Genomic DNA, 26,327 nt, shown 5'->3' on the forward strand with positions numbered 1-26,327 from the left:
GCTGTTGAATCATTTTCTGACTGTGACACTCATTTCATACAATGTGTCTTTGATTTTGACTTAGATGCCTATAGACTGTTTTATTTTATTTGTATTAAATCAGTTTTCATTTTTATTGCCTTTTATATATGTAAGATGTAATGCTGATTTTTGAAAAAATGTTAATGATGAATATTTTCCACTTTGAAAGATTTTTTTAAATGTAAGGTTCTAATAAGTATCGAGCAAAAACCTGTCTCCATTTTATAGACCATCCCATTTGCTATCACAACTAGTCACAGAAGATTTTTTGAAAAACAGACCATTGAATATTGCAGGTATTAGGAACATTTATCTCAAATTATAGGTGGTCTCCTAAGGCAGTGTTTATCGTATTGCTTTTAAAAATGAATTAGAACAGAATGCATGTGAACCAATAATTATATAGTATCTGCTTAATTGAGAGGAATCATTTTCATAAATAGTTCAGATTTCAGGAGTTGTTATAGTACATTGTAAGATAAGACAGTATATGCACAGAACGTAAAATATAGCCCAAGTCTAAGTATTAATTTTCTTCATTGAATTTATCGTGTTTTTATTTTAGTTTCTGAACTTACATTTTATTAGATGTGTGGGCTACATTGCATGTCTTGTCTCCTTGTCTTCTTTGTAATTCAGTTTTAATAGCCATTATGAGAAAATTGTATGTAATGTATCAACTACATTCACTGGTTACATTTGGCTAAAAAAATACCGTAGCAAATACAAATGGTAAACTATTACCCGACCTAGATTTTCAACACTTAACGAAAATATGATTTAGTTATGTTCATGAGCTGCAGATGCAACCAGAGGTTATACGTTTCCATCCAGCCATCTTTTCGTCACACACTGGTTACGTTTATGATTTCGCTCAAATTAGGCGTTGTGCTGCGGCATTCGTATTCCATTTCTAGTTTGCCTAAAACATGTTCTATATCAGTGTATTTGCTGTATAGACATTTCTCATTTATACTAAATGTTTCTTAATGTAATATCAGAATTCTATATCCGTGGGAGGTCTTGGACTGTGTACATGTTTTTATCCATATTGAAATTCATTTATTGTACATGTACTACTCATTGACTGTGTTTTTGAGAAGTTTGCATAATGCGTATATTTGAATGGTATATTATCGTATTCCATTTTTTTCCCTTTTATCTTGGAAGAGAATGTGTCGAAATAGTGAGACAAAAACCCATTAATAATGTTGGTACTGTTATTGGGAATTGTTTCATTTTGTTGTCATTTTTTATATCTCGCCTGTGATTAACGTTGCAAAAGGCGAAAGTTGATATTCGCAGTGTTTATCTATCCGTTAGTCTGGCCGACGTCACTTTGAGGACAAAATATTTGACATGTTAATATTTCGTGTTCACTTTATTGGATCATTACCAGACATGGCCTTGAAAGTTTTATGGAGATGGAATATGTAACATTCTGCCACCAAGTCAAGCCTCAACACAACCACCATTGCACACTGGGACTTGATTTGGTGATTGATGGCACTGCAACACAGGTAGGTTATTTAACACTGAGGTAAGTTAAGTGAAGTGATTTGCCCGAATGTTGATAAGTTATATGTGACGGAGACTTAGCGACATTCGTTGCCAGCGATTAATGCTATTTATGTTTCGATTTATAATCATCCATTGAGATTAAAGATAAGTGGATCCCAATATCTTCGACAACGTGTCAAATACTGTGCTTGATCTGGATTTGTATTTCCACAAAAGAAAGAATCTAATTAAAATCACATCTCTGCTATCCTACATGAAGATCTGACGACGACCACTTAAGGATCATGTTCTGGTGAACTTTGAATTAGCTAATGGAAATGCAGCTTTCAAAAGTCTGAAAGTAAATCAGATCAGTCGGTACACATTCATATTCTTCTTCCACACTGCTCATTTTCCAAACGCAGTGATATAAAGCTTCATCTGATTAGTTGATAAAATTAGCGATTATAGTAATAACATAGGTTACCAGAACATGTCCCCTAAGCGACTGCTATCAGATTTTCATGTATAATAATGGAGATCTTGACAAATGAATTTTCGTCTCTACAAATTAGAATTGAAGCGTCTTTTGGCGCTGAGGCTCACACGTAACTTTGATGTGAAAGCTCCATATAGTTCATGTTGCTTGCAAATAAAATGGTTCTCATATTAGCACTACGTACTCGACTGACATCATGTACGGTTCAGTTGTATATACGAATAATAGGATGAAAACTTTTTCAGTCTAAACTTTTAATTGAAACTACTTTGAAAATCAGGGTCATACTGATATTGAAGCTCCTATTCATTTGGGTGGGATGATTATACACATATTTTCAAAATTGATACGATTCTGTTTTAAGAAGGATGTATAGGCAAACGTGATGCGTTTCCTATCGACCGATGTTATATGATTTGTAAAAGTTCCAAACCTTGATTTAAACCTAATCAGCCGAATTTACTTAGATAAAGTTAACCTATGCACAAAAAAATTTGTCGGTTGTATTTAAACATAAGAAAGTTCTGTAATTTTATTAACTGATTTATTGTTCGTTGTTGAATTGTGACTTTCCTTGCCATTTTCAGCTTTGAGATTCGTATGGTATTGTCGACATGTTGTATCTAGTTTCATAACAGCAGACATTATCACACACACACATATATTTATCAGATGGCAGTTATATCTACATTTAAATTGATTGTCAGCAATATAGTAACATTAATGAGTCCCCATTATTCCGATAAATCAGACCCCCAAATCTGTGTTGATACTGATGGATGATTTATTGGTCTCATGTCACCTGTTCATTGAATTGGCAACTTTGCTACATGCATTCATGAACACTCCCACGTAACGTTTAGACACCATTATTTGACAACAACCATATCAGTTATGAAATTCAAACTGACCATAGGACATAGGATTGTTTTATTACACGTGGATGTATAAGTCGCCGAACACACGATTTGATCCGGAGGCATTCTGCACATTTCCCCAAAAGGACCCTTCAGTCGACTATAGCTCAATGACTCGAGAATTAACGGTGTCAAAAATGTACTCCGAAATGTTGCGGACATACTTTCTGCAAGCGATTCCTAGATTTTTTGTTAGGAATTGATGGTATCAAAACAACAAATAGTTCTTCAGTATCAACATAGATTTTGAGGGTCTGATTTATCGGACTAGTTCACAGTAAGCCTAACCACTCCGACCGATGGTTTCGAGGCTACTATCAATGCTTGTCAGCAGTCGATATAATTAAGACGCACAATAATGACTCGTCATTTCACCTTTTAGTGGAATATTCACGAGGGCAAACAACACTGACACATTAGATAATCGAATACATCATTTTGCTTCCTTAATGTGAACGAATGATCACATGCATACTCCGCATGTACATTGCTTGCATACGTCTTCTTTTTCTTCTGGAGAGACAATACCCAAATGTATGTTTGTTGTTTTAGACAGGAATAACTAATTCTCAATCAAACATCCCTTATTACAAAACAATTTAAAATTCAACTTCAAAAAACCGGAACGTGAATCTGATAATCATTTCCAGAATATTCTACTTGTCAACAATGTCACGTCCTGTAGCAGCTCTTGAATGAGAAATTAGGTAACACGGTTCTTCTATGGGAAAATATATGACATGAACTCAAATACCATCGAAGTTCGTCATCAAGATCCAAGGGCAATTGGTCTCAATAACATGTTTACTCAGATTAAAAGTGCACCCCACTATCCTGCAGCTATGGAATGTGTTTAAAATGACGCTCTCAATTTATAATCGTAAATATAGATAGGCATAACAATAATGATATGTGAAAATGAATGGTCATTCGTTTCGAGCTACGCTACCGTGATTTGGTTTAACCTTTGACTGTCCATCAACGAAAAGGCAATATAGCCTTTTTATAATATTTATTGCAGCTGCTTAAAACTAATGTTCATTTAGCACAAGGTTTAATTCTTTCCATATTTTTCATATATTTATATGTGAAGATCTGAATTTTTTAAAGTCTAAAGCCCAGATGCTGTCGTTACGTGTAAAATATCATATTTGCCAACTCATCTGAATGATATTTAATCTTGAAATATATTTTCCGTAAAAATCAGATAATACTGACGTTTCACCACCGTATGTACATCAACGCGGGTTTGTAAAAAGATAGTCCTGTACTCAAATTACTTCGTATGTGATCCGACGCTATCTAGTTCAGCATGTAAAACAGTCAATTTAATCGCTATAACTTCTTTCATTAAATGCATTTTTTTTTATTATAACTCAGATTTATGTGTGTGTGTGTGTGTGTGTGTGTGATTAGGATTTTTAATGTAGCTTTAACAATTGTTCAGTCATATCGCTGCAATGTCTGCAGTGTGGCAGTTTATAGTGATGTCTAGCACTTGGGCATTATGCCGCAGACATGTAGCATGATGTCCCACCCAGTCACATTATCCTGACACCAGGCCGACCAGACCAATCACTAACCTCTTAATGCTGAGCGCCAAGCGATGCAGCTGTTAGTACCCTTTTTGTAAGTCTTGGTATGACTCGGCCGAGGTTCGAACCCACAACCTCCTGATTCCGATGCGGACACTCTAACCACTAGGCCACCGGAGCGGTCAATCAAATTTGTATCATTTTAACAAAAATTACGATTGGTGCTTAAGTACCTCAATACTTTTAACATTGCATAACTATATTGCCGAGATTTCTCCTATATTTTAAGTCAGTGAATTCAGTAACATCACAAAGCACAAATGTTTATATTAGCACATTTTTCTATGCTTACTTCTGCAACTTAGAACTTGCATGTTAGGAATATCATGAACCCTGAAGTCAGGAGGCTTGAGCAACATTTGACGGACAACCTTTTATAACCGTTTGATAGTTATATATACATTCACACACACACACACACACACAGAGAAAAAAAAAAAAATATATATATATATATATATATATATATATATATATATATATATATATATATATATATATATATGAAAAAATCACATAGGTGCCTTTTCCACCATACACAGTAACTTTGTTTACACCATACCAACAACTGCTGACCAATGAAGGAGAAGAAAACTGATCATATAATAATAAATGGTCGAATTCTTCTTGCTAACATGAATGATTTTGATAAACTTAATCTCATATCTTAACATTACCCGAGTCTGGATCATATTTATTTATTGTATCCGGTTATTATTATGGGTGGAGTCAATTAACATTTGTTATAAACAATCAGCCTGGTCTACGAATAATAATATGTAACAATCCTTACAAAATTGCACAATCTTTCACACTGACATCAAAGTCGTCGAAGACGAAATTCAGTTTGATGAATTACAGATCTAGCAATAGGGTTATTAACCGTGTCTGGTGTTTGGGTATGAGATTATGTTTGATGAATTACAGATCTAGCAATAGGGTTATTAACCGTGTCTGGTGTTTGGGTATGAGATTATATTTATTATTACAGATACGTGATAGGTTCTGACCGCAATAATGGAGTCCCGGAATTTGCGGACGGGGTGGTTGATCGGGTGACAGCGGATCCTAACATTGATAGCAATTTCATTTCTCTTGTTGACGAATATCTGCTTCAAATTTATAGCATTAAAAGTCTTTCATATACACTGAAATATAATGAATATAATAAAATAGAAATCAACACCCTGGTGTACCAATTCGAAGGGATCTTGGAAGCATTATACTAGCATGCGAAAATACTTGGTCGTTGACTGCACAGCCAAGCATGAAAATACTCGGTAATTGCTGCATCAACAACGAAGTAGAATTCATCGGCAAATCCATCGCGCTTGCATCCCCCATGATTATGTTTCAATAATATTAAATCAACCAAGAAGAAAAAACTCGACTTATTTAACTGTCAGTGTAATATTTTTTGGGGAAGACGAGAACGATCATTTCGGACCCGATTCAGGGGGGTAATAAATGCGTTTCTTTATAAACGTGGTGGAAGGCCCCAAGAACGCACAATCGCCAGAAACTTTGATATTCTTGAGGTAGTTTTGCATCAGTAAAAAAGAGTAACAGTCTAAAATGCGTGTGCTTGTTGCACCTGCTTCAGGCCAGCCTGTCGAGGAATTATACCTTTGCAATAACATTATTAACATAAGAAATATAAAAGACCTTATATGTTACCTAAGCGAAAAACTAATCCAATCGGAATTGCAACATAAAGTCGCATAGAAAAGATAGTTTCTCGTGAAATACAATTGCCTGTGTGTGGTCGTAGATGCTATTTGCGGAATCGCTCTGGCAACCACCGCTGGTTTGGGTGTGACGGGAATCACCACGATTGTAACTTTATATGCATACCAATCAGAATTGTTGTTGGTGTCATATCAATAGTAACTGGTACGAATAGCGGAAATAGTAGAACAATCTCATCATGGCTGCATTCACAAATACATGTACATTCAGAACGTCTCACAACGACACAAAGCAGAATCAATACAACTGAGGAAAAAAACGATTAGCGTAGCTGAGTAGCTCGACACTATGTTGGCAGAAATGGAAAACCACCGACGACTCTAAAAACAGATACAGAACCAGTGCATTACAGAATCAGAGAATTAATGACTCCGATTTATAGGCGGTAATAACTGAGTTAAAGGTTCCATAATCATCACTGGTATGATTTTGTAACTGAGTGATAGACAATAGTAGAATATCTGTGTGATGGCTGAGCGATATGAGAATGCACACCCTCGTCCAACCACCGTGGGTGGCAGGGATCGACCCAGTGTCTCTGACTTCAGAAGAGCTAACGGTTGGAACCTCATAGGCGGAATGGTCAAAATGGTGGGATGCTAGGGGCTGATTATCCCAGCCGTGATCAGTTCCGTGGCCAAGGAAAGACCCAAGGGGTAGATAAGGGTACCCCTGGTAAGAAAGCTGAAGTTTATTCTACGGCTGCAACAAACCTGGCCATATTCTCAAACACTTCAGGAAATATCGTCCCACGATAAATGCAGTGACTTCAGGCACTGCTAGAAGGTGTAAACCAGTAGAATGGTCGAATACAGCAACAGCTACGGTAAAGGAAAGAAGACTACCGTGCAGTATGACACCTGATGTAGTTATCCAGCAATGGTGGGTAGCAAATTTGTCAAATCTGCTGATTATGCAGGTGAGACAGTATAAGTCCAATTTGCTAATATGACTAAAGATTCTCTCCCAGTTGTCTATATCGACCTTGATTCGCCGTATATGAAAGGACGCATTCAAGTAGCGAGCTTGTCAGGATTCTCGCACGAAGTAATGTTTGGATGTAGGTATGTGTTGTGACAGCCTAATCCTCTGACGTGTTCACCTGTACACGTGGGGTCCATAGAGACGAGGTCTATGAAGCGAAGGTCCGGGTCGAAGCCGCCAACCCCCTAGATTTCGCCCATAGACTCTTTGTTACCTGGTGAATTAAGGATAATTCAAGAGGAAGATTCTATCCTTAACATGATACGCAGGTACGCAAAGGAGGAGTCCGTGCGGAACTTGTCAGACGGTGAGGTAGAGTTCGTGATGAAACGGGGTATCTTGTATCGATACGCCTGGAAAGGATCAGAGAGGTATAAACAAGTGATTGTACCTCGATCTAAGAGAGAAGTGATTAGGCTAGCGCATAATTGTCTACTTGGAAATAACATGGACGTGGCAAAGACGAGAGATAGGTTAGTGAGGGAATTCTACTGGCCAGGTGTGTATGGGGATGTAAGGAGGTTCTGTCTGTCGTGTGACAAGTGTTAGCGGGTGGCACCTAAGACCTCACATCGCCCAGTGCCACTAGGAACCAGTCCTCTGATTGATGATCCTTTCTCGAGGGTGGCGATGGACTTGATAGGTCCGATAAAGCCTGCGTCAGAAAGTGGTAATCGTTATGTGTTAACGATTATTGATTACGTTACCCGATAACGGGAGCTCGTTGCGTTGGAAAACATTGATTCAGTTACGGTGACTGAGGCTTTGCTAGGAATTTGGTCCAGAGTTGGTGTTCCTGAAGAGATACTAGTTGAGCAAGGGACGCAGTTTGTTAGCCAGGTGATGGAAGAAGTGAACCGGTTACATTCCATTAGGCACCAGACTACTACTCCGTATCATCCGCAGTGCAATGGTCTAGTAGAGCGTTTCAATGGGACTTTGAAGCAAGCTCTGAAGAAGCTGTGCGACGGTCGACCCAAGGACTGGGATCGATACCTTCCCGCGATACTTTTCGCGTACCGCGAAGTACCCCAAGCTAGTCTAGGAGTTTCACATTTCGAACTAGTTTATGGGAGGACAGTGAGAGGACCCATGGCTGTATTGAAACAGTTATGGACGGTTGAAAAGGCATCCGAGGAAGTACGAACGACGTATCAGTATGTTGTTGATCTCCGTATCAAGCTGAAGGAAGTTTGCAACTTGTCCCAGAAGAATCTCTGTGACGCACGGGGACGTCATGCCAAGTACTACGACAAGAGGGCAAAGGAACGGAAGTTTGAAGTGGAGGACAAGGTGCTGTTGTTGTTAACGTTGGAGCACAACAAACTCCAAGTATTCTGGAGGGAACCTTGTAAAGAAGGGTGGAAAGAATTATAGTACCCAGGGAGGAGATAAAGAGAAGTTGTACCACGTTAAAGTTCTTAAACGCTTTCGTGACAGGGAGACACCCACTGAGTTCGTGGTTGCTACAGTTTTGACTGAAGAACCCAACGACAACGGAGGAGTGGCGGAAATACTTTCTAGTGGTCCTATGACGAGGAATGAAACCTACGTCGACTTTGTCCTTGATGTAACATGAGCGTCAGAACAACGCGAAGAGGTGGAGAAGATACTCCAAGACTACTCAAGTGTCTTGACAGAAAGACTAGGCATGACGGATTTGGAAGAGTTTAGTGTGAAGTTGATGGATGAAACACCTGTGAAACTGAAACCGTATTCATTATCTCATGCGTAGTTAGAAACTGTACAGGACGAAATTAGAACTATCCTTAATTTAGGGGTCACTGAACCAACCGAATATGCATATAGTTCACCAGTTGTTTTGGTCCGGAAGAAGGTTGGTGATCACCGCTTTTGTGTGGACTATCGGAAATTAAACAGGATCACTTAATTTCAGGTCGAAATGTTTTCTAAAATAGACTTTTCCAAGGGATATTGGCAAATTCCAGTTCAAAAGGGAAGACCGTCCAAAACTTGCCTTTGCAACACCAGATGGAACATACCAATTTGTAGTGATGCATTTTGGGGTCCCGAATGCACTCAGCATTTTCAGCCGAATGATGAGGAAACTGCTAGAACTTTTAAGAGGGTCCGGATTTTAAACTTTCATGGACGACTTGTTTTTGGCGATACCTACTTGGGAAGAACACGTGGTCTTACTGAGAAAAGTCCTGGAACAACTTAGACAGACATGGCTCACTGTCCGACCATTTAAATGTCACATAGGATTTCGGAGACTGACTTATCTAGGACACACACTCAGTGAAGATACATTAACCCCAGACAGTGCTAAAGTCGACCCGCTTCGGAATGCCGCACGTCCAACTAGGAAGACAGAAGTACGATCGTTGTTAGAACTTCCAGGTTATTATCGTATGTCGCAAACTTCAGAGCTATTGCTAGTCTGTTGACAGACTTGACAAGGAAAAAGGCTCCGGCGAAGGTTTTTTGGACAGGCGATTGTGAGAGAGCATTTCAGTGAAAATAAACCAGGTTGGCTAGTCTGCGGTGCTTTCAGCTGAACTGTAATAAGTCATTCAACTGCTCCACAGCCACCTACAAACACAAGATGACAGTTTATGTTCATGGGGCTACAGCACAAATGACCACTGGAGATGAGTCATCCTGCGTTTCAGACATTGAAGGATAGGTTGATGTCAGACGCCGTGGTGAGACTACCGAACGTGACAAAGGACTTTGTCTTACGTACCGAGGCTTCTGACAGGGGTCTTGGTGCAGTTTTACTGCAGGAGCATGATGGGACTTGAGGAACGATTGGGAAGTACCCAGATGCAGCAGGCACCAGAGCTGGTGTGTAGCAAACTGTGAAATTAGGCCAAAATGATAGGCAAGAGGTAGGCAGGGGTGGGTGGAGTGAAAATAAAACAAGTTGGCTAGCCTGCGGTGCTTTCAGCTGAACTGTAATAAGTCATTCAACTGCTCCACAGCCATCTACAAACACAAGATGACAGTTTATGTTCATGGGGCTACAACACAAATGACAACTGGAAATGAGTCATCCTGCATTTCAGACATTGAAGGATAGGTTGATGTCAGACGCCGTTGTGAGACTACCGAACGTGACAAAGGATTTTGTCTTACGTACCGAAGATTCTGACAGGGGTCTTGGTGCAGTTTTACAGCAGGAGCATGATGGGACTTATTTCCTGGTGCCTGTGCAAGCAGGAAATTGTCGCCAGGAGAGCATAATCATTCTGTTACCGCAAGAGAATGCTTAACTATTATCTTTGGGATCTCAAAATTTCAGCGCTATCTGTATGGGCGAAAGTTCATTCGGGAAACTGATCACCAACCATTTGCTTATTTGGCCCAAGCTAAACTGAACAATTGGACGTTTAATGAAATGGTCATTTTTTCTTCAGCAATATCAAGTTCGACTGCGTTACATTAAGAGAAACGCCAATGTAGGAGCACATTGTCTGAGTAGACTGATTCTGAGGTGAAAGGGTCACTTCAGGACATGTAAACAATGACTTGAAATGAAACTTCGAAATTCGGAGAGCAAAATCTCAGATTTTATTCTAAAAGGGGGGCCGATGTAAAATGTCGAATTTTGAACTGCATGGAACCTTAAAGTTGAATGCATTGAGCATTAAAATTTTATCACATTTAACCAGAAAAGTCTTTGTGAAGAGTCACTTCGACCTTTCTTCTTTTCTCCCCCCTCCCCCACGTATCAGTGTTAAAACTTGAAAGTCTAGCATTTATGACCCAGTGAGATTTGACCAGTGCATTGAAACGCTGTCCTGGGAAAGTAAACATTTTAGCTACCAGCCATAACCACTTGATAGGAACCCATGTCAAATTATCATTTTCATTGGGAAACATGCACCCGCAAGCTACCTAAGATCTGACGAAAGAAATTATTATCTTGGGAAAAATTTAGGAACCGCTGCTTACGATTGGGTAAAGTAAATTGAGGCGTCTACTTTAGAAGTAATGTGAATTTAAAGTGACGACCTTAGTCGAACTTCTTTAGTCTTAAATTTCCTGAAAGAGATTATATGTATGATTTGGATTTTTAACGTAGCTTTAACAATTTTTCAGTCATATCGCTACGATGTCTGCAGTGTGACAGTTTATAGTGATGTCTAGCACTGGGGCCTCATGCTGCAGACATGTAGCGTGATGTCCCACCCAGTCACATTATCCTGACACCAGGCCGACCAGTCCTAACACTAACCTCTTAATGCTGAGCGCCAAGCGAGGCAGCTGTTAGTACCAATTTTGTAAGTCTTTGGTATGACTCGACCGGGGATCGAACCCACGACCTTCCGCATCCGAGGCGGACGCTCTAACCACTAGGCCACCGGAGCGGTTTCTGAAAGAGACGTAGTTCGGCTGCGAGGAAACCTGAAAAAGAATAGTGCTTTCCTCGTTAAACAAAAAAGGGGACCAGGTGGCTGTCTTGCAAGAAAAGACAGGGTTTAAAGCTAGGATGCACACTTTCTGAAAGAGAACAACATTAAGGAACAACTTTCTGGGGATAGACAGGACAGTCCGAAGACGTTAGTACGAAAAAAGGAGTGATGATTTCAGAATAAAGGCCTAGGAAGTCCAGGATGGGGTGAAGCATAGAGAATAGGAAGGCTCGAGGAAATAGGAAGCAATATATACATGGTCAGGGGATGAAGGTGATGCAATCAGTTGCAGACATTGCGCTCTTTTCACCTTTCATTATTATGATGAAATATATCCAAATTAAACACTGCCATTAAATTCTTTTGACATAATTTAGATTGAATTGGAATTGCCACTATTAATTTCTTTTTGATTAAATTTGTTATTTTTCTTGTCTATGGGGGCTTGTATAGCATCATGTTTTCCCAATATTCTTGCTTGGTTCTCTGCTAAAATTCTACCTTTCTACTCCCACTGGTCTGTAATATAAAGGGATGTCATCTTCTAGATAACACCAGTCAAATCCAATTAACCAACCCTCTTACTCAGAGGGCAATGTTACAGACTAAATTGCCCATTTAAAGTTGACATAATTAAGTAGCACACCTGATGTGCATTAAAACGTATTGGAGTGGGGCTCTTTTACCTTCCCATATGATAAATTAAATTGCCCATGGTGTGGGCATCAACTAGTCGCATATGTCCTGATAGGCGCAAGTGACTTTAATCCAAGAAAAGATAAAAACGTGGTGTGAAAATTAATATCGACCTACAAACATAACTAAATTTCAAAATAAGATACACTAACAGAACAGTGAGATACACAGATTAACAACATATCACTCCCACCCCAAAAATAAATCTTGTAGTATGCAGTTTTAGCTCTTCACTTATCTATCATATCATCCAACTACATGAACACTCCTACCTTTTAAAAACATCCACTCTTTTCTCTCTCTACAATATGTTTCATGGGAAACTCTACTAAAATAACTGACATAATGAGTTGGAATCCTGTTAGGTGACCTATAACTTTGCACCCACATAAATTAAGAAATTTAAGATGGTCCTAAGTCCAGACCATCAGGGTCGGTCTCACAAGGTGACAATATTGGTTTTGAAACCTCATAACCACTCAACACCCCGTTAAAACATAAGAGAAGGCCATAAGGCCTGACTATGAGTGCCAGCTGCACAGGGCAGCAAATATTGCAAAGAGAAAACTCATAGATACGCCCCACACTTTAGCCAAAATGAGCTGGCCCTAAGCCCAGACCATCAGGGCCCACTGCACGATTCAGTAATCTATTAACTGTAATAGCTGCTAAACAATAAGGAAACTCATAATACCAACAAATGCCACTCTTTATTCCAACAATTAATACTAAACTACTACATCATCCATAGGTCAGTGATACTTTAAAGCTCTTTGGTATTATTCAAGCAACAATACAACTTTTATATCTTTCAGCACACCAATCAAGAGCCTGGAAAGGGTGCTCCATCATCCCTGGGGTCTCCACTCCATCGGATCAAGAGTGTGTGTGTGTGTATATATATATATATATATATATATATATATATATATATATATATATATACACACACTCTTGATCCAATGGAGTGGAGACCCCAGGGATGATGGAGCACCTTTCCAGGTTCTTCGCCTCCCGGACATACTACAATAAAGGTAAAAAATTGAAATAGTACACCTTGTGTACATTTTATAACAAGTTGTACAAGGCCGAAGGGCTAAACATGACTTTAATAAAAGTTGTCAATTTGGTCATGCCCATTTGAGTTTGCCTTCAAAAACACTTCGCAAGTACCAAAAAGAAACAAACTGGAAATACTGCTATTCATTCAGTATGAGACCAGTCATTCTAGCCGTGACTGCTATGGTAGGAAGAATGTATGAGGCCACCCATGGGGTTGTACAGGCTGCCATGCGCAGCTAATGACCAGCCTGCTACTTTATTAAAAGAAAGTAAGGGGCCTGGATTCAAAGATGGGACAGAATGATAAATAAGACAGCCAACCTAACCTGCCCTTTAATACAGTTACAGAGTGCAGATTAAAGGACCAGGATACTTGAGAAACCATTGGGAAGTACCCAGATGCAGCAGGCGCCAGACCTGGTGAGCAGCAAACTGTGAAATTAGGCTAAAATGATAGGCAAGAGGTAGGCAGGAGTGGGTGGGGTGAAAATAAACCAGGTCGGCTAGTCTGCGGTGCTTTCATTTGAACTGTAATACGTCAATCAACTGGCCTACAGCCACCTACAAACACAAGATGACAGTTAATGTTCATGGGGCTACAGCACAAATGACCACCGGAAATGAGTCATCCTGCCCGAGGATTTATTCCATGAAGATACTCAGCAATGGACTTCTCCAGCAGAGGACTGATCAAATTTGCCTGAGTGAATGGGGTTTTCGATTGAACGTTTGAAAACCCTTTCTAGTATGTTCTTTTAAATCACAAATTTATCTGATTTTGAGCCACCATCCCAAATAAAACCATAAAATTTGGAGAAAATGTGCATGATACTAAATTAAAATTAGTAACCTTTACTCTTAGACTGGTTTTGAGTTTTGTAAATGCGATGTTCACTATGAACACAAAAGTCAAATTTGAATGTTGATAAATATTGAAATTCGTAACTAGTATCATTGTCATAATTAATGTATGTGGCTAAATTCCAGTTTTGTCTGTTAGAGACTGCTCGCTTTAGTTAAAATGGGGCAAAATTTGATCAATATTATATCCATGGCATTTCAAAAACATTTCTGCTGCTGCATGGTGACTCTACACGTTAATGTTATTCCCGGAAATGCATAGTAAAGACATGCATGGCCACATGGCCGATATACGTCCATAATTCAAGATTAAATTAAATCAGTCATGCCAATCATATCTGAACATGGAGATAAGCAAAATGGAAAACCATTGCAAAGTCAGCAATCTGATAGAGGCTATCAGCCTTATATATAGCCCAGCACCTCCTGGATACAAGAGGAGAAAAAAAGGAGGAGGCTGATGAGCCTAGTTTTGAGCTCATGGTCTCCACAAAAAACTATGTGTATGCATTTCTGATTGTCAATGTTGCTGACAGCTAAAATTTAAAACCCTTTTATCCTATCTTTCTTCTGTATGATAGCATGCTTGTAATTTGTGAGAGGGTATAGTAGTGTGTCTATAAACACTTCCTACCCTTGTATAATAGTATGTTTACATTTAAGGGTATAGTAGTCTGTCCATAAATACTTCCTACCCTTGTGTGTGATAATATGTGAATAAATGCTTCTAACCTTTTTGTTGCAGTGTAGGGTTGTGTTTTCGGATAGTAATTAAAAAGTGGGTGCTGAATTGTAGGTGTGTGTGTTTGGATAGTATATGTGATGTTTTGGATTGCAGTAAGGATACATGTCCTACTGTAGATAAAAGATTTGACTTAAACATTCCTGTTGTGCCCCCGATTGCCATCTCCATATTATATTTCCATTAGATTTTCCAACATGGAAAAAGGACTATCACTAAAACAATTAACATTAGATTTCTTGTGCTCCAAAGTACCAAGCTAATGTAAATCTATGGACCCAATAACCATAGTGCCTCTCCAACTAAAACATTTATGGGGCACAAAAGAAATGGTCATGTTATGATTTAACATAGGATTTACCTTTGTGCCTGCAAGTGCCATGCCAATGTAATCCTATAGACTAATGTTCATTCCTCCTTGTGCCACCAATACCCACAGAAAAGTATTGAGCAAATTGTGATTATAGTAGCATTATATATATGTATATATATATATATATATATATATATATATATATATATATATATATATATATATATATATATATATACACACACATATATATGTGTGTGTGTGTTTCTATGTTTTGCTATTACAGGGTTTGTTCCAAACTCTTTTACCCATATACATGTACTAGTTTTATTTTCAATTATACATACATACACACGCATATATTCACACACTCTTAGATACATGCATTCATGTACTGAACATCTACAAAAAACATGCACATTTACTAGTATTCTGAACACATTATTTATATAATAGCTTCATATTTAACATATTTAAAAAATTAAAATGAATATCCCCTATTCCAACTAATGGATGGATTTATTTTTAAAGGTTGTTGCATACATGACTGGATTTACAACATGGAATACACTTGGAGTCTTTTTAACATTGTTTATTGAAAAATGTCGTAAAGTCGTGGAAGATATTAAGCTCCATCCTTATTTTCATGTGTATAGCTACTGTAACAACTGGACACCCCATTCAGTCCTCCTGGTCAAGAGATGTTTTCTGATTTGCTGAAAAAATCTCAGCATATTATTTAGTTAATAGTTTGCTGGCGACATTCTTACACTGAATACCAACAAACATACAAATTCAAGTTTTGTCCAAGTTTAATTACACAATAAAAAAATCTTATATTTGGTCACTAACAAACTATGCAGCAAATTGTATCCCAACAAAAATCATATGTCTCAAATGTCTACAGACACGTGTTGATGGATGGATGATGGATGATGCATGATGGGTAGATGGCCATACCATAAGGTCACTAGGCCTTTGGCCAGGTAAGTAAGGCAAGCTAGATCAGATACATATATCAATGAATAGTTTTGCATATAATGAATCTCCATACAGGATGGACCCAATGTTAAAGTATGGAGAACCTAAGATAATTTAATTACAAAAAGGCCTGTTGCAAACCAAAAATGCCAATAACATTAATACTTTTACTACTATGACTAATCATTATTATCATCATTATTAGTATTATTATTTTGGTATTTGTATTTGTTATTAATATCATTATTACATAATTGAATTAGTATTTTCATGCTGATGAAGACTTAGCAAGAGTTCTCTTTTTGCTAGTATTTTGGGCAGAAAAGGTTTGCAGCCAAAAGGAATACTTGAAGAAATTTATTGACAGCATATCAAACATAAGGTGATGCACTTTATGTCAGAATTTAAATATTTTTTGTATTAATTACAATATTTTGGCAATGTTGAAACCAATATCATTAGAGTATCACAAATGGTCCTGCTTGCTACAATATGACAAAGGGTACTGCTCATTCCAATATGAAAAAAAGGGCTTGCTTGCTACAATATGACAAAGGGTACTGTTCACTCCAATATGACAAAAGGGCTTGCTTGCTACAATATGACAAAGGGTACCGCTCACTCCAATATGACAAAAGGGCTTGCTTGCTACAATATGACAAAGGGTACCGCTCACTCCAATATGACAAAAGGGCTTGCTTGCTACAATATGACAAAAGTTGCAACAATTTGCTCTGAAAGGCCTTAATATATAGAGGAACATGTGTGGGATGTTGGGCATTTTGGGGGAATGACTCTTCTTAATGATGAAGTGGAAAATCTTAAAATCCAGTTCTTTCAAGGAGTTATCAGAACATTATCACCAGACCAGATAAAGGTTGCAGAGCTTTGGTGGTTACACACCATGGGAGAGATGGTTGGTTGGTTTTTAATGGCACTTTCAGCAAACTAAAGGTTATATCATATCGATAGAATGGAAGCCTAGTGTAACCCAATAACAAACTGGCAGCTGTCTTGGGCTGACCTGGCTCCTGTTTTACTAAACACTTAAAATAACTTTCATTAATTTATATTTTTGAATATCTTCTTATTATTTGGCTGATGATGATAATTGTTTCAGAGAACAGTCAACAGGTATCAGAGATTTAAATAAAAAATCATGGTATCTTAAATTGCCCTGACAAGTCTTCCTTTATAACTGAGGAACTTCTGCATAATTCATCAACTCTTTTCATTTTATTATCAAGAATTGTTGCTCTTGTTTGGGCTTAAGGCTATTTACAAGCATAAGATGGAGGCTAGTATAACAGATGGAGGAAGAACCTGGGAATACCCTGGTAGGAACCAATGACCCATGAGAAGCTAATGGCAAGCTTTCTAATGTACCCACATTGGACAAGCCAAAGACTCGAACCAAAGCAAACAGAGGTAAGATGGCAGTGATTGATAAAGGCAAGCACTTTAGACCACTTGTCTACGAGGGGCCAGTGTTTCCTCATGTTTAATTTTCAAATTAAAAATCAATTTTACATCCTTTCTGCTATCTCCATCTCAAACAAATTATACTCTTTAAAATATATTATGCAAAATAATGTAAAATTCAAACTAAGGACAAATTTTGTTTTTTGCTAAACCAGGGCCTGGGTATTGAACTTGTGACCACTTGATTATGAATCTACTTTCCAAATTGTGCTAATGTAGTTCCAGAGAAGGCTATTACTACAGGGCTTCAGATTTTGAAGTGGGGACCTAAATATAGAAATAAATCTATGCAGGGAGTCAGGGTTTTATTCTATTATAATGCTACATTATTTTCTATATTTTCCATTTTATTAATAATGCAATATATTCTACCATATGATCATTGTGTGCATTTTAACACGTGGTTTTAACCAGCAGTGATTCTGAATCCTTGGAAAAAATGTGGCAACATTAAATATGGGCATAAATGTATAGCAGTTTGGATCAAAATTACAAAGGATATATTTCAATCAATGGACACCACTGTCTGTACCCTGCAAAATTAAAAAGGATATATTTCAATGAATTGACACCAATGTCTGTACCCTGCAAAGTTTCAATTTTAATGCCAGCATGATAAAAAAAACATGTTTTGAACACAAAGAAGATGAAATTAAAGCAGATAACAAAGCAAAGACAAATAATTGCAGCTAAAGTCAAAACTGTAAATTGTGGCACATTGTACGTGGCTCTTGTTATCACTATTTTAATTCCTTCACTATTAATATTGAGCTATTGATTGGATAATAATAATAATAATAATAATAAACAATAATAAGCAAATGAAAAGGAAAAAAGCCAAACGATGAATATAATCATTGTCCCTCTTCATTTTTCACCTTTGGATATGAACTAACCATACTGTCTGTAGTTGTAATGGTCATGGTATTGGCAGTAACCATACTGTCTGTAGTTGTAATGGTCATGGTATTGGCAGTAACCATACTGTCTGTAGTTGTAATGGTCATGGTATTGGCAGTAACCATACTGTCTGTAGTTGTAATGGTCATGGTATTGGCAGTAACCATACTTTCTGTAGTTGTAATGGTCATGGTATTGGCAGTAACCATACTGTCTGTAGTTGTAATGGTCATGGTATTGGCAGTAACCATACTGTCTGTAGTTGTAATGGTCATGGTATTGGCAGTAACATCTACATGATAGCATGGTGGTAGTAGTAGTAGTAGAATAATATTCAGGCTAATGTTTCAATGCTTTTTTATTAGTAGACAGTTCTCCTTTGTCCATGAAGACAACCATGCAGATTTTAAATGACTGCATTGGCATCAGGTCTGCGCAGTAATGTTTTTAAATCAAATGATTTTCTAATTAAAAAATATGTTCCAACATTGATATTAGCTGGTCAATCACCAATTTTAGATTACTGGGATTATATTGCTCATTGAATTTGGGGAGGATATGGTTGAACTTAATTTTTTGACAAAGCTGAAGTAAAGAAATTTTTCATCTGGTGGCGTAGAAGAAATTTGTCCCTTACTGGAAAAATTACTTTCATAAAAACCTTGATTCTGCCAAAATTTATTCATCTTTGTGCAGCTATATCAAGTCCTCACCCCATTACATAAAATTAACTGAATACATTTTACAAGGTTATTTCGGGTGACAAAAACCTAGAGGTAAAAAGAGGTACTCTTAGAGTCTTAAAAGCTCTCTTTAAAGAAGGGGGATTAAATATAATTCACTTGCACTCATTTATATGTTATTTAAAACTTTCCTGGATTAGGCGCCTTAAACTTAAAGAAGAAGGTTTATGGCAAAATCTGGTTTCGAAACAAATATTTGGAAAATTTGGGAAGTATAATGTTATTAAAATTAGGAAAAACCAAACTGAAAGAAATATCTAAACGAATTAAAAATCTCTTTTGGAATAATGACCCAAATAAAGATGGCTTTATAGGAAATACAAACTTTGATGATCAGCTTTCTAATTTTGCTTGCAAAATATTTTATATATAGAGATCATGTTGTGCAATGTTTTTTAACCTATTATAAAAACTGTGTTTTATAATACAAAAGACTGGCAAAATATGTCAAAAAAGAGAAAAACAAAAAGCAACGTAAAACACCTTGTGGCTTGTAAATGAGTGGTTCTTTTTGTACAATATTTGTGAGTGTACTTGTCTGTGTGTATGTGTTGTGTCTAAGTAAAGGAACATATTTAGTAAAAAATCTGGAGAGAAAATAGTTTTAAGGTAATGTCCCATCAACCTGGTCAGGTGGTGATGTAGGGGAACATGTAAAATAACGAAAATGTACAATCTCTTTTCAGAAATGTTATTGTGCAGATACCATTTGTAATATTTTCAGTCACAGTAATCTAGACTTGAAACCTCTTGACCACAAAATCAAATGGCTTCATTCTCTTCCCAAGTACAATTCATAAACTTTAAGTAAAGGTAGAGTGTGTTTGTTTTGTATTTTTAATGTTGTGCTAACAATAAGATTCATATCACTATAATGTCTGCAGTGTGGCAGTTTATAGCGATGTCTAGCACTGAGGCATCAAGTCCCACCCAGTCACATTATTCTAACACCAGGTCGACCAGCCCTAACACTAACCACTTAATGCTGAGCACAAAGCGAGGGAGCTGCTAGTACCATTTTGTAGAAGTCTTTGGTGTGAACTCATGACCTCCTGCATCCAAGGCAGACACTCTAACCACTTAGGCCATTGGATTGGTCGGTAAAGGCAGAAGGTGTAAAACTAAAGTTGTGTAAATTAAAAGGTAACAGATGGATGGATGGGCAGCGAGACACAGTAAAATTATATACTCCACCACTTGGCTGGAATAAAAGTAGGTTCCTTAAACTTTTATATGTGGCCATTCAGGGAATGTTAAGTGAATTACCAAAACTTTCAAATGATTTATCAACAATGGATGCAAACTGTATTTAACTGATAATATTTACAGTAGTCATTTACTAACTACACACACACACACACAAACACAGATTCACTCACATTTTTAGAATGAAATGAATGGCCCCAAAATTTCATGGGAATTATTTCTGAAAGCCTATGAAATTATAATGACAAGAAGATTCCAGTTTTAATAAAGCAACAAAACTAACAAAACACAAATATTTGTAACCCATAACCTTTAATAATGGTCATGATAAATTCATTCAAATACATAAATAAATCATCATGATAATTTAATTAGCGTTTGCAAATGAACTAGTAACGTATGCCTACTAATGCATGCTTGGAATGGCACCAGGACTGATGCATTTTTATGTGAAATTCAGATATTACCGTGAATTGACTATTATTCACAGGGTACTGATTTTCATGATAGTTACAAGCCAACAAGAGTACCATAAATGGCATATTATACACCCACCATGTGGTAAACAGTATTTTTATACTTCTTCTATGTAAAGGTCTCTTTCACTCTGATACTCAGACACCAAATTATGAAGTACCTATATCACTCATGTGCTATGCAATTGTCACTGAATGATGCTGGCTTGCAGTACTAAACAGAATGAGCTATTACACAGGTCAAAGTATTATAAAAAATCTTGTTATTTTGCGAACACCATTTTTCTTCTATCAATCTTAGTTTCTCAACTTTGATCTATTGATCCCGAAAAATCAACAAGTGCCTTTCTTGTCTCAAATGCATGCCATCCACAAAGTTTTTCATCATTTCTGGCATAGGACTCGTGTTATTCTGAAGAAAATGTTTGTATTCTTGGTGTCAGTCTGACCCTGACCTTTGACGGTTTATCCCTTGTCTCCAATGCAAGCAATATAAAAAAGTTAAGTAAAAGCACATGGTACACAACTTAAGAAGCTTTGCATAAATCATTTTTTCTTCTTTTTGTCCCTGTGATCTTGACCTTTGAACTCTCGACCACAAAACAAATAGATGTCTTTCTTGTCTCAAATGCATGTCTGCAAAGTTTGGGGCAATATAAGTGATACAAAACTTAAGATGTCTAAAAACCATTTTTCACTGAAAAGTCAATTTGATCTTTGATCTTTTAACCCCCAAATCAGTAGGTGTTTTTCGCATCTCATAGGAGAGCCACTTAAAATGTTTTGCCAAGTATCTGGTATAAGCCATGTTACTGAAGGAAAGTTTTCCTTCATTCAGTCGTCATGAGCTTAATCTTTTACCTTTTTTCAATCTGTAATGACAATAGCAGCCCTTATTCTAAATCACAGTATTAAGTACTGAAAAAACACAACTTCTTTTGCATGAAAAGATGTGAATTTACAATATGAAGAGTCTGGAGTACCTACGGAATATAGTGAAATCTACATGCTGAGACCAGTTTAAATACAAGGCAAATTTTACATATACAGGAAAGTGTCCTTTACATGTAGATTTATGCATACCACATTTTCCCTTTACCAGCATAAAGATATCTTTCATGAAATGAGTTGATACGAGCCTATGAGCACGTGCAGACAAAACATTTTAAAAAGCACATAATAAAAATTCTCCAAGTGATCAAAGTACTGCTATTGTTTTGTGTTTAAGCTACGAAGGATAAAAATAAAAGTTTTCAATATTTCTGCATTCTCCCTTCAGTATCTTGATCCAAGGAAAATGTTAGCTTCACAAAGATACTATGTTCCAAGTTTTCTGTCCACAGACTGTTGTCTGATGGGGCATATGCATAGCTAACTTAGCCAGTTTCAACAAGCTGAGAAATTGTTCTATGTGGTTATTATTTTTACTATTTTCTACAGCTCAAAGGTATTGTCTCTTGAATATCTCTGTTCCAAAATAAGATTTTTCACCAACAAGAGCTCTCCCAAAGTCTCACTTTCTTTGATCAGTGTTTTGCTGACTACTGTTCCAGCTTTCTTATCCTCTCCATAATGCTTTATTAGGGTCTTAAGTGATTCAATGTCATAGTCCGCCAGTTCATCTTTGCTCTCAAATGAGAGTCCTCTAAGGCCAAGTACGTGGAAACTTGTTGCAACAAATATATTTTCTGGAGGAAATCTCCGCTTTATTTCATGTTTAAGGCATTCAATGAAATCTTTACTAACTGTTTCAAATTCCGATTTCACAGAACTAGTATCATTTTGCTCTGTACCTAATTTAATACCTTGCTAGGTGATGATTGCATTTCCATAGGTGATGATTCCATTTCCAAACATGTCCTTCTCAGACTTTAGTTTGTTCTGCAATTCTTGCTGATAAATATTTTTTCCACATTTAGCCCTGCAGTTGCAATAAATCCATCAAGTGCTGGTTGAACAACTACAATGTCAAGTTGTGTCTTCTAAAAAACCGTATTAAGGTGGCAAGTGATGGAATCAAACTCATGAGAAGATACAGTACCATGACAAATTTGTAGCTGGTGAGCTGTAGAAATAGTCCCTTACATTTCTTACTATCACTTTTGTGTTTCTCAAAGAAAGAGACTAGTGATTGCCAAGATTGGAAAACCAGCTTCTAAAGCACTGTAAAACGTTTTCCACCAAATTTCATAAACTTCTTTCAATGAGTACTGGGGAGAATTGAAAGCATCTTGAATGTTCTTTATTTCCAGAGTCCTTGAAGAAGATTTACTGAAATAGTGAAACAAGTCTCTGACTACCTCTTGAAATACTGTCTTCAAGTAAGTTATTTTTTCAGGATGTCATGTAAGAGTTTATGTCCTAAAATTAAAACAGCCAATTTCTGACGTAAAATGGTTACTTTATCCAGAAGGTTTGCAAACATCACAAAACATACCTCCTGTCTTGGAGTTTCTAAATATTCTTTTGTATTAAAGTATCTCTGAAAACTTTGGAATGGAAGAGGTAAGGTGACAAAAAATATATTTACTTTTTGAATTTATTTTTAGATTCTTGTTTGTAAATCTATAAAAAAAGAAATAACATTTTGTATATTGCCGGACATAATACATTTTTATATGCGTGACTTTCAACTAATTTGCGGGAGATCTCATGCATTACCAGTTTCAAAGTGCGCATTTTCATAAAATGCCTGCACAAATCATGCAATTGCATGCTCTGGAAGCATCTCTGGTTATGGTGAAACTTTTTTCCACATAAGTCCTATGTCCCAAGACTTGAGAAATGAAATAAATTTGTGTTGATGAATTCAAGATGGCCAAAAGAGAAGATGATTTTGCAGACAATATGATCATTAACATGGATGAAACTCTAGTGTACCTTGATCTCATTCATGGATGGGCTGTTGATAAGAAGGGGGCTTGAAAGTGTGGGAATTTGCATGATTAGTGCAGATAAAAATAACCTTGTAGTTTCCACTTTAGGAGATGTGTTGCCCCAATGATAATTTTTCAGGGCATGAAGAAGTTAAAAAAATATTCATGCACCAAAAGGATGGAATGTGTCATGTGCAGGAGAAGGGTTGGGTTGATGAGATGATGGTGCAGTAGATTAAAGAGTTTATATCAAATACATAGCTTAATATTTTTAATAAAATTTAAGCCTGAGTGCATTTTGTAACATGCAATTTTTGAATGATTTAAAAGGTATTCCACAACTTACAACTTGAAAAAAATGTGTCCCAGAACATACAGTGCACAAAAAATTACTTTGAAAATTAATTTATGGTGTCCGAACAAATACTGTGTCCCAAAATATATGGTACCTTGCTAGTAAATGATTATTTGATTAGAGATATATGGTTAAAAGATTTCCAGACATGAGACAAATTAGCAAAATTTGAATCAACAATGACCAACATATTCTAATGGACACTATATGAAGGAAGCTGAGGACAATACAATACTTGCTTCTGGTCATAAATTGGCCATGAGTTTGTCAAGCAAGTGTGATCTCAATATACAAGAATGTAAAAGGTGGCAATGAGCAGAAAAGTTAAAACATGAAGTCTGGTCTAAGCTACATGTATGCCGAACAGATGCAAGTCATTTAAGATTATAAATAAATGACACAATTTTAGCATCATTTAATTCTAGTGAATTTTAGCACGTTAATTAGCAAACATTTTAGAAATTTATCTTTAGAAACAAAATTATTAACAATGTTGTGCCTTGTATTTCAGATAATACAAATTTTTCAATCTGTAATGAATAAATTCGATAAACTCAAGTAAATCTAGCCCCATCCCTGTAACTTGCCTTTCTTTGCAGAATAGAATATGAAATGGTTTAGAAATATCTGGATATATAACTCACAGAACAAATCCAAGAGAACATACACACACATTTTATCTTGCTAAGTTCTGTAGTTGTGGAGAAGACAAAGTAACATTCTTTAAGAATATACAGTGTTCCCTCAATAAACAATATTTTGGCTAAGCCATAAAACAGTAGTGAATAAAAATCAAGTGAGGACACCTTAACCTGAGTAACTATGAAATCAATATTTTTTGTTGGGTAAAAATTGTATTTTGGATTGCTACAAATTTAGATATCCAACAAATAATCATCATCTTTTTTAAACAAAATGATCCTTTCCCAAATCATGAATTTAAATACCGACAGAAACGCCACTTATGCAATACCGTGAAAATTAATGCCAATGAAAATAATTCAATTGACAGTATATAACAATGCTGTACAAATAACCAGCAAAAAACAGGTACTTGATGATCTGACATTACATAATAAGTCATTCTCATGAGCCAAGAACTAAATCAAAAAAATAAATAAACAGCACTGGCAGATACTGACAAAGCTAAATTAATGGAATCCGCAACCATGATCATGTTATGAGGGAACATGTTATACTGTGGAGCTTCACTGTGAATAGATGACAAGCCTCGCATACCTACAATTAGATACATCAAAATACATTAAAATATACATCACCCAGACAATTCAACGTTAAATCTAGTGTTCTTCTAAATTCAAGAATATTCATACCATTTAAGTTTTATGGAAATGATAAGACAATAGTTAAATGAAAAAAATATAAAGAACGTTGCACCAAAAAATATAAATTGTTGCAAGATATATATAAAAACTGTTGTAATTTGAATTCAGTTAATCTACTGTTTTCATTGCACATCCTGAATAGGATTGATATTGAGTTACATGTCATCCAAAATCGAACCAGTTTATATAAAAACTTGGCTTACACATTGCTTGAATGGAAATGCTTTTTGTCAGATCAATAAAATTATGAGATATAACTGAGAATGCCTTATGCAAATAAATGCCATCTACTGGAGAATTATGCAAACAATGCCATCTACTGGAGATTATCTTATGCAAATTGTGCCCTCTACTGGCAATATTCCTCCACTTAATTTCAACATCATGATTGTACTGTTCACCATCACAGCTGAATGATGACTGCATATCTCTCACATTAACAACTATACACACCATCCCTGACACAAGCTACTAATGGCTGTGTCATCTAGCTCCAGGGCACCATATATTGCCATTGGTGTCTGGTAGATCCATGTAAGGAACGTCCCACATCCAAGGCCTATCTACAACAACAAAAATATATACAAACTTAAGAGTTCAGAAACTACAGCAATCCATCACTATCATGTTTCTCAAGAGCA

The 26,327-nt window shown here is 36.7% G+C and overlaps 1 protein-coding gene across 4 annotated transcripts in view; it reads right to left on the reverse strand.

Moving 5' to 3' along the window:
- Positions 1–20,928: 20,928 nt before the first annotated feature.
- The window catches only part of LOC149804898 (tyrosyl-DNA phosphodiesterase 1-like), a 66,419-nt gene continuing 61,020 nt past the window's right edge, over positions 20,929–26,327 (reverse strand). Inside the window, exons 15-17 of one of the 4 annotated variants that reach the window (XR_016416957.1) lie at positions 26,140–26,249; positions 25,483–25,579; positions 20,929–23,380 (exon numbers count right to left, since the gene is read on the reverse strand). Coding sequence is in view for 2 of the 4 variants with exons in the window: in XM_089945671.1 (XP_089801797.1) it covers positions 26,170–26,249 (80 nt within the window). In the remaining 2 variants the exon portion in view is untranslated. Of the gene's footprint in view, positions 26,250–26,327 lie in introns of all 4 variants that reach the window. The other 3 variants (XR_016416956.1, XM_089945671.1, XM_089945660.1) reach the window with 3 other exon arrangements.

The sequence above is a fragment of the Sinohyriopsis cumingii genome, chromosome 2 (assembly GCF_028554795.1).
Source record: "Sinohyriopsis cumingii isolate HCF-2022 chromosome 2, ASM2855479v2, whole genome shotgun sequence".
In the NCBI taxonomy this organism is placed as follows: Eukaryota; Metazoa; Mollusca; class Bivalvia; order Unionida; family Unionidae; genus Sinohyriopsis; species Sinohyriopsis cumingii.